Below are 10,260 nucleotides of genomic sequence, written 5' to 3' on the forward strand. Positions count from 1 at the left end.
TAGCCTCTCCTAGGGCCAACGGCTGGAGATGCTCTTAGCAGAGTTGATTTGCCGCGACCCTCTCATCTAACTGCCATCAGCAATAGCATCGCCCACGGTCATGGTTTTGGCTCTCGAGAGACTAAATATATTTGGGTAGCAATCCATAGGAGCCATGGCATCCAAGCATCGGCCAGACAAGAACTTAGCTTGATTGCCGTCACCAATCGAGATCCAAGTGCAAGATTGGAACATCTGTCGATCAGAGGTGTCACAGGGAACAACCGTACCCTTCCATGAGCTTCCTCATCCACATTCCAAAGAAAATTCCGTCTCAGCCTGTCAAACTTCTTTACAAGCCACTTTTGAGGAGCAAAGGAGGTGAGGAAAAATGTGGCAGTTGCTCTTAGTGCAGCAACCCTAGTTGGTAGGGGCGATAGAACGCACGCATGCGAGGGAGGGAGGAAGGGTCAGAGGAGGGCTTGGGAGCGGTATGAACTCCCGCAAAGTCCTTCACGTTTGTCTCGTGTTTACGGACGGAAGAGAAAGTATGGTCCGAAATGGGGAGGTTTGTGGGTGGGTGTTGGGCAAGTTTGCAAGGTGCTCATTGCTCAGTGCTCACAGACGAGTGGGGCCACCGGCGCCTCTCTGTATACTTGGACTCCACAGCGCCAGCCAGCCAGATCCAGCGCACTCCCCCGGATGCCGGAGGACATGGAGGAGTCCAAGCCCGCCCACCCGCATGTTAATCACCTCAAACTTTGCATGTTTTCTAACGGTACATTTTGCAGATATATTAGCGCCATTGAAAGAAATCTAGAAGACCCTGATGCATATTATAACTGGGCCCTAGTTCTCCAGGTAAAAGTGCATTCCTTATTTGCAGTACGCACCAGCTCCTACATTGCTTAAAGATGACCTTTGCAGGACTTCATCTATTGTGTTGCCTAAAGCATGCTAGTGAAATGAACATTGCAAGAGAAATGTTTTAGCCTTTTCAAATATATTTGCAGGAAAGTGCTGACAACGTCGATCCTAATTCTGATTCTTCAAAAGATTCATTACTTGAGGAGGCTTGCAAGAAGTATGCTGAAGCTACTCGACTTTGCCCAACACTGTATGATGTAAGTTCACCGCTCCGACTTTATTGGTTCATCTTCTGGGCTCTATCGGAAACTGTTAAGATTGTTGCCTTTTCATACCAAAGAGAATTGGTACCGTAGTGCCTTGGTATGGACACTAATTTTATATAGAAATCAATGAGATGCGCATGAATATCGTTTATGCATTTATTACGCCTCATGCTAACTTGCTGCTCTGCTGAGAAACATCACAGTTCTCAACTTCTCATTGCCTCTTTCTTATCCTTTTAGGCATATTACAACTGGGCTATTGCTATAGCTGATCGGGCCAAAATGCGTGGGCGTACCAAAGAGGCTGAAGAACTCTGGCAGCAGGTCATAAACAATGTTAATAAAGTTTGCTTGCATTCTGTGATGGTTCTGTTTTTACTATGCTAGACCAAAGGGCAAAAGGTTCATATCCCCTGTTCTGTCATATTTCAAGTTCCCATCCACTGTTCTAGTTTTGGTCTTCTTCAGATTGCCAGTAGAAAAGGGGCAATGCTATTTTCTTAAGTCGCTAACTGAACTTACGCTATAATAATATATTTTTTTAAATCTTGATTACATAGTTACTCTGTCAAATGGTAGTAGTCTAGAAATCAAGTTGCAACTCCCAGCATTAAGCAAAATATAATATTTAGTCCCTTACCATCTCCTTCTTGCTGCATATTGTTCTTTCTTAAGAATAAGGGTGTGCTTCTTAACTACTCCCTCTGTCCCACAGTATAAGATGTTCTTATATTATGGGACGGAGGGAGTAATAGATAACATTCCCGACTTTGTACCATTACATTGGAAAATGGCCTGATCGTTTTTTTCTACATAAAAAAAAACTATATTGTTCAAATGCTTTATTTTGATGAGTTACTATATACTCATTGTTTTCTTCCCTTTCAGGCTATAAGGAACTACGACAAGGCAGTCCAATTAAGTTGGAACAGCCCCCAGGTGAGTACTGACTCTCTTGAATGATTTAGGGCAAATAATAAATGCTTCTCCTAATTTTGAAGTGTTGGAGTTAAAGAACGTGGTAAAAAGTTCACCATAGGAAACCATTGGAATATGGTCTGAGCAATAGTCATCACGAATACCGGCAACATAAACGCGCACAATCACCAAACATATGATATCACACAGATATTCTTTGAGCTATTACTTTACTCCACACTACCACAGTTCTAAGGTTTCACTAGAGAAAACATTGTGAGAGTCCGTACAGTTGCTTTTGAGCAGTCAATCTGTATAATTTTGTATGCATCCTCTGGATAAAACATCAATGGCTTACATCTCCATTAGATGACTTTTTCTGAGAACACTGTTTAAGTGATTCTATCCATTTATGCCCAAGTTACATTAAGTTCTCATATTTGATACATCAAGTTAAATTGCTTTACATTTAGTATGTCAGTTCAGTTCTCTGAAATAAGACATTTACATTCAAATGCCGTGATCTCGCATGAAGTAGTTAATTTCTTCTCGTTTTCCATAAATCCTCTAAATTTATGTAGTTGGCCATTAATCTTCATGCCTCATGTCTGTCTCTTTGATTGCAGGCTCTCAACAACTGGGGCCTTGGACTACAGGTATATTAGCTTATGCACTGTAATATCAGAAATGACTAACTCTTCATCCATACATTTTGCTTTTCAATCATTTTCAAGGGTACAAACTTGTGATGCAGGAATTGAGTGCGATTGTTCCTGCTAAAGACAAGCAAACAATCATAAAAACAGCTATAAGTAAGGTAGTTGCACTTTATATCTTTGCGGACATTATTTCTGAGCATTACTTCTGTGCAGTGCTTTTATCACAAAATGTATATTCAAGGAAGTGTTGAAACTAAGTTTCTTTTGTTTTGTCGCACAGTTTCGTTCTGCCATCCAGTTGCAGTTTGACTTCCACCGGGCTATTTATAACCTTGGAACTGTCCTGGTGTGTTTTCTTACTCTATTTGATGGTGACTGAAACGGTGGACAGCAGTGCTTCAATTCGAATGCATGTTAGCTTATTGAACTCTGGTAACAATAATCAACGCCCTCTTGTTTCCTTTTTATGCTGCAGTAGGATACCTCGAGGTCTGGGGGTCCTGATACCTCTCCAAATGATCTGTATAGTCAGTCTGCTATTTACGTTGCAGCTGCTCATGCATTGAAGCCAAATGTGAATTTCTTCTTTTGCCACTGTGCTGCCTGCTAATTTCCCTATTGGTTCTTTCTGGAAGCTTGCGATTTTTCACTGTAACTGTAAGCAATTCAGTCATCTCGTGCCATAAAATAGTCTAACTCAGCTTTATTTCATTTCCCTAAGTTGTGAAAGTCTTACTGTCTGCCCTTGTTTGTAACAATATCTTACCACAACGTTATATTTGTTGAATGTAGAACTGTTTACTCGTCACCCATTTCAGTATTTCTGATTGTTATACTTGTATGTCAGTCTACTGATTTTATCGCTTCGAGTTTTCAATAGCCAGCCCATGGGCTTTGGTAGCACCTTATAGTTCTCAGGGGTACTTGTGATACGCAAGATTGTGACCCTTTTGGCATTATGCATCTAGAAGATTAATTTCCACTCTTGGTTACTCATTAACTAATATTTAGGCATAACAGTTGTCAACGCCTACTTAAGTGCTGTTGTGTGCCTTTTAGCATGATGTATCTAGAAGATTAATTTCCACTTGTTGGTTACTCAGTAACTAATATTTAGGCATAACAGTTTTCAACGCCTACTTAAATGCTGTTGTTTGCATAATATGCAGGTTTATCGCAGTGCTCTACGGTTAGTCCGGTCAATGGTACGTTGGCAGCTCTAAGATTTCAGTTTTTTTGCTCTACAGTCTGTACAATTGCATCATGTGTTGTGTGTATACCTTTAAGCAGCCCATCTCTGTATTTGACTGGTTGGTGCTCTGGTAGATCATAGATGAATCTGAGATGTCCCGTAATGTTGCTATTTTGCTGGTGTCAGGGCTAACTTCAAATAGGAATACCCTGTCAAAAAAAAAGAGAGGAATACTGGATCCTTGATTTTGCGAGTTATCCATCAAAACTCGACCAACCGCATTTTTCTAAACAAGATATGTGGGCAGCCACCCTGTGGAGTTGACTCAAATGCTGGTGGGCGTGCCTGGGAGCACTCCTGCTCCAGCTAGCCACGAGTTATCCATCATATTCTAAAAGTTATGCACAGTTATTGAAATACAATTGATTTGATTACATGGTTGTGCACAAAGCAGAACATAAAAACTAGTAATAGAAGCACACAAATCATGAAATGCCTTCTTCTAATTACAGAATGTAAACTCTGAACTTGTAAGTGTGCCTCTCCAGTAAGATTTGTGTGTGTGCCCTCGGCGGTGTGTGAGCACCGAGGAGAACATTCACCTTCCTTTTGTTTTATATTCAATTTTCAAGTTGTTTTGGTAAGTATGCATATGTTGGGGCAGTCTCGGTTATGGAGTTTGTGACATCCTTGTTGTTATGACTACGCCTTGCAGCTGCCTTTGCCATATTTGAAAGTGGGATATTTGACTGCTCCTCCGGCAGACGACCCCATTGCACCACACAAACATTGGGAGAGGTCACAGTTCATCTTAAACCATACGGAACTCCAGCAGGTAGTTGTGTTACTGATGATAACGCATAGCCTACTTGTGTGCCTATTCATATCACTGCTAGGATCCATCTTGTTTTATGCTACTCCCTCCGTTCATTATTATAAGACGTTTTGGACAGCTAGCTTTGAACTGTTTTGGGCACTGTCTGAATTGTCTAGAACGTCTTATAAAAGTGAACAGAGGAAGTACTGAGTTTGCAATCATAAATCTAAGGTCAATGATTCCGAAAGCGCACCTGTCAAAGCAAACGCGCTCGTGGAGAAAGCCAAAAGGTTTATCAAGGTAGACGTCGCGGACATAGTTTCAGTGTCCACGTGCTCCGATCTCACGCTGCCGCCTGGTGCTGGCCTCTGTATAAACACAACTCATGGGCCCGTGTTCTTGGTATGCACCTCCTCTTCTTGAACTGATGCCTTAAAAAGCGTTCTTGGTTTTCGAACTAATTGTCCACCTCTCTGTTTTCTCCGTGTCAGGTTGCTGATACCTGGGAGTCTCTCGATGGCTGGCTTGATGCGATACGTCTGGTGTACACCATATTTGCAAGAGGGAAGACCGATGTCCTGGCGGGCATCATCACCGGCTGATCAATGATGTCTTGCTGTATGTGTGACTAGCTGTGTCTGGACAGTGCGACATGTATATCAATATGTATTCTGTGTCAATTCAAAAAAACCTTCCCTCCCCTCCCCTTGACTGCTCCGATGTGAATTTTCAGAGTTTGTGTAGAGTAATGTGGTTACCCATCCGAATCATAGGCGGTGTTGTTTTGTACCTGTAACACATATATACCTTCAAGTATGCAAGACTTGTAATAGACAACGGATGAGAAGATGAGTTTGTACTGTCATCTAAAGTTCAAATGTTCAAATGTTTGTATGTTCTGCCCTGTATTTTGACTTCCCCAAATTTGAACCTCTGTTGTATTAGGGTCGACGTCCTAGTGAGACCGTCGCACCTTTTGATTGTCTGTACCACTTATCTCTATCTATCTATTCGTGTTTGTTCAAATTATTTGAACTTGTCTCTATGTATCTACTCAGTTTCTTCAAATTATTTTGACTCAAAATTTCTTTCCCTATATGTTGTCAAAATGACGCTGAGGTAGTCCAAGAAAAAGAAACTGCACCTCATTTTCCTTCTATTTCTCTCTCCTCGTACCCTTGAGAGTTGAGTCTCCTAGGGGAAAATATTAGGGTGTGTTTGGTAAGATGTATGGACCTAGCTTAGTTGTTCTCCTCTCAGACATGCTGAGTCCATGCATTTTCCCGTTGTTTGGCAGCGGTGTATGCGCTAAGATATGCTGAGCTGAGAGTTTGTTAGTCAGCCTGCATGTGTTTAGACATGCTGAACAATTTTGAATTCCGAACATACTTTTTGAATGGTGAACAAAATAAAAAAACGTGAACAAAAATTTAAGTATGTTCTGAAATTCTGATTTTTTTATTGATTTTTTTTGAAATTCTAAACATTTTTTGGAAATTTAAATAAATTTTGGAATTCTAAACATTTTTAGAAAATTTAAATAAAATTTGAAATTCTGATTTTTTTTGAAAATTTAAATAAATTTTGAATCTGAACATTTTGTGTAAATTTAAGCATATTTTGGAATTCTGATTTTTTTGAAAATGTAAACAAAATTTGAAATTCAAAACATATTTTAAAAATTTGAACAAAATTTGAAATTCTAATCATTTTTGAAAATTTTAACAAAATTTGAAATTCTAAATATTTTTCTGAAAATTTAAACAAAATTTGAAATTTGGAATATTTTTTGAAAATTTAAACAAATTTGGAAATTCTGATTTTTCCATTTTTTTGAAATTATGTATATTTTTTTGTTTTTTTTGAAATTATGAACATTTTTTCAAAGTTTAAACATATTTGGACGTGGTCTGGTGGGTGAGGACGAGATGGGCATGGCCGAGGGCCCTTATTTGCATCAGATGGGCATAGTCCAGGTGAGCCCATGCACTCTACCAAACAAGCAAAAGTGGGTCCGATTGGCCCTCATGCACCCTCCATGCATCCTAACAAATACACCCTATGCTCCCATGTTTAAAAAAATATATCAAATTTGAATGTGTCAAAAAATTCTATTTTTTGTGATTGTTCTCAAGACATGTATATGTTATCCCTAAATATTTCAAATCTGAAATCAAAATACATATGGGGAAATAAAACAAGACAAATCTAGATGTGAATACTGTTTTTTCCTTTTTTGTGACACTATTCGTGCCAGATTTGTCATTTTTGTTTCTCTGTGTGCATTTCGAATTTGGCATGAACTTTTTAGGGGATGTAGACATATATGTCTTGTGAACATCCAATTTTTTTATTTTTTTATTTGGAAATTCAAATTTGAGTTTCTGAATGTTGGAGCATGGGAGCATATAAGACTTTTGGGGCACTTTGTACTTTCCTGAACTCCTTAGCTCCTCTCCACATTTTTTTTCTTTCTCTCTCCTCCTCGCACCCTTGGGAGTCTACTAGTTCTACCTAGATCCCCTCCATCTTTGGTGGCGGTGCCCAGAATGATACAAGTTCAACTTTAAACAAGTGATGAGTGCTCAACAAGATTTATTACGTGATATGGCTAAATCTGCTAAGAAGTATGATGCTTATGTGTTTACTACATGAGTTGCCCATACTCCAGAATCTCTATATCCTGAAGGACACCATAAAAGAGTAGAACAAGATTCTCGAAATGTGGATAGTAATGTTTTTTGTTCATCTACAAAGAATAAGGAAAAGAAGCCTGAGCACGTTGAACCTGCTTATGATAGTTCTAGAGAACCTCATATTGTTAATGAAGCTCAAGAGAATCCTAATAGTGGGGATGAACAAGAACCCCCTCAACAAGATGATAATAATGATGATGTTATAGAGTCTGATAAGAAAATGAAGGAGAAGTACAACCTGCTATAGAGGAAGATGTTCCTGTTCAAACTAAGAAACATGATAAGAGAAACAAAGAAACTAGGAAGCATGGTAAAGAAAAAGAGCCATGGGTTAAAAACCCATGCCTTTTTGTAATGAGCTTTCTAAGACTAAAGATGATGAACATTTTGCTAGATTTGTTGATTTGCTTAGACCTATCTACTTGCAAATTCCTTTGGCTGATGCTATTAAAGTTCCCCCTTATTCCAAGTATATGAAAGATATTGTTACTAACAAGAGGAAGATTGCAAATGTCGAGATATCTACGATGCTTGCAAATTATTCTTTTGAAGGAAAGAATACTGAAAAACTTGGAGATCTAGGAATACTGCTACCTCTTGAGAACTACGTTGTTTTTCCCTTAAAGAGGAAAGGGTGATGCAGTAAAGTAGCGTAAGTATTTCCCTTAGTTTTTGAGAACCAAGGTATCAATCCAGTAGGATATCACGCTCTAGTCCCACGCACCTACACAAACAAATAAGAACCTCGCAACCAACGCGATGAAGGGGTTGTCAAATCCCTTCACGGTCACTTACGAGAGTGAGATCTGATAGATATGATAAGATAACATTTTTGGTATTTTTATGATAAAGAGTAAATAAAGATGCAAAGTAAAATAAACGACAATAGAAATAGCTAAGTGTTGGAAGATTAACATGATGGAAGATAGACCCGGGGGCCATAGGTTTCACTAGTGGCTTCTCTCAAGAGCATAAGTATTACGGTGGGTAAACGCATTACTGTCGAGCAATTAATAGAATTGAGCATAGTTATAAGAATATCTAGGTATGATCATGTATATAGGCATCATGCCCGTGACAAGTAGACCGAAATGATTCTGCATCTACTACTATTACTCCACACATCGACCGCTATCCAGCATGCATCTAGAGTATTAAGTTCATAAGAACAGAGTAATGCTTTAAGTAAGATGACATGATGTAGAGGGATAAACTCATGCAATATGATATAAAGCCCATCTTTTTATCCTCGATGGCAACAATACAATACATGCCTTGCTGCCCCTGCTGTCACTGGGAAAGGACACCACAAGATTGAACCCAAAGCTAAGCACTTCTCCCATTGCAAGAAAGATCAATCTAGTAGGCCAAACCAAAGTGATAATTCGAAGAGACTTGCAAAGATAACCAATCATACATAAAAAAACTCAGAGGAGATTCAAATATTGTTCAGAGATAAACTTGATCATAAACCCACAATTCATCGGATCTCGACAAACACACCGCAAAAGAAGATTACATCGAATAGATCTCCAAGATGATCAAGGAGGACTTTGTATTGAGATCCAAAGAGAGAAGAAGCCATCTAGCTAATAACTATGGACCCGATGGTCTGAGGTAAACTACTCACACATCATCAGAGAGGCTATGGTGTTGATGTAGAAGCCCTCCTTGATCGATGCCCCCTCCAGCGGAGCGCTGGAAAAGGCCCCAAGATGGGATCTCATGGGTACAGAAGGTTGCGGCGGTGGAAATAGGGTTTTGGCTCCGTATCTGAAGTTTCCAGGGTATATGGGTATATATAGGAGGAAGAAGTACGTCAGTGGAGCAACGACGGGCCCACGAGGGTGGAGGGCGCGCTTGGGGGAGGTGGGCCCCCCTACCGCGTGCCTTCCTTGTTGATTGCCTTACGTAGACTCCGAGTCCTCTGGATCACGTTTGTTCCAAAAATCACGTTCCCGAAGGTTTCATTCCGTTTGGACTCCGTTTGATATCCTTTTCCTTCGAAACACTGAAATAGGCAAAAAACAATAATTTGGGCTGGGCCTCCGGTTAATAGGTTAGTCCCAAAAATAATATTAAAATGTATAATAAAGCCCATTAAACATCCAAAACAAAATATAATATAGCACAGAACAATAAAAAATTATAGATACGTTGGAGACGTATCAAGCATCCCCAAGCTTAATTCCTGCTCGTCCTCGAGTAGGTAAATGATAAAAACGGAATTTTTGATGTGGAATGCTACTTAGCATAATTTTCAATGTAATTCTCTTATTTGTGGTATGAATATTCATATCCGAAAGATTCAAGACAAAAGTTTAATATTGACATAAAAATAATAATACTTCCAGCATACTAACTAAGCAATTATGTCTTCTCAAAAAAACATGGCCAAAGAAAGTTATCCCTACAAAATCATATAGTCTGGCTATGCTCTATTTTCATCACACAAAATATTTAAATCATGCACAACCCCGATGACAAGCCAATCAATTGTTTCATACTTTTGGTGTTCTCAAACTTTTTCAATCTTCACGCAATACATGAGCGTGAGCCATGGACATAGCACTATTTGTGGAATAGAATGGTGGTTGTGGAGAAGACAAAAAAGGAGAAGATAGTCTCATATCAACTAGGCGTATCAATGGGCTATGGAGATGCCCATCAATAGATATCAATGTGAGTGAGTAGGGATTGACATGCAACGGATGCACTAGAGCTATAAGTATATGAAAGCTCAACAAAAGAAACCAAGTGGGTGTGCATCCAACTCGCTTGCTCATGAAAACTAGGGCATTTTGAGGAAGCCCATCATTGGAATATAGAAGCCAAGTTTTATAATGAAAAATTCCCACTAGTATAT

At 39.3% G+C, this 10,260-nt stretch overlaps 1 protein-coding gene across 1 annotated transcript; it reads left to right on the forward strand.

Moving 5' to 3' along the window:
- The first annotated feature begins 539 nt into the window (after positions 1-539).
- On the forward strand, positions 540-5,384 carry LOC119300597 (protein HLB1-like). The gene is made up of 13 exons (XM_037577507.1): positions 540-547; positions 771-840; positions 993-1,103; positions 1,353-1,436; positions 2,001-2,051; positions 2,657-2,686; positions 2,785-2,847; positions 2,970-3,035; positions 3,168-3,263; positions 3,859-3,894; positions 4,597-4,716; positions 4,930-5,100; positions 5,190-5,384. Exons 1-13 carry the CDS (start codon positions 540-542, stop codon positions 5,298-5,300), a joined length of 1,017 nt encoding a protein of 338 aa, XP_037433404.1. The 3' UTR covers positions 5,301-5,384.
- Positions 5,385-10,260: the final 4,876 nt, after the last annotated feature.

Source organism: Triticum dicoccoides, chromosome 5A, assembly GCF_002162155.2.
Source record: "Triticum dicoccoides isolate Atlit2015 ecotype Zavitan chromosome 5A, WEW_v2.0, whole genome shotgun sequence".
Taxonomy (NCBI): domain Eukaryota; kingdom Viridiplantae; phylum Streptophyta; class Magnoliopsida; order Poales; family Poaceae; genus Triticum; species Triticum dicoccoides.

Excerpts from the sequence above, each read along its gene's own strand:
- LOC119300597 (XM_037577507.1), top strand. Across the intron at positions 841-992 it reads ACTGGGCCCTAGTTCTCCAG|GAAAGTGCTGACAACGTCGA; the intron begins GTAAAAGTGCAT and ends ATATATTTGCAG. Across the intron at positions 2,848-2,969 it reads TAAAAACAGCTATAAGTAAG|TTTCGTTCTGCCATCCAGTT; the intron begins GTAGTTGCACTT and ends TTTGTCGCACAG.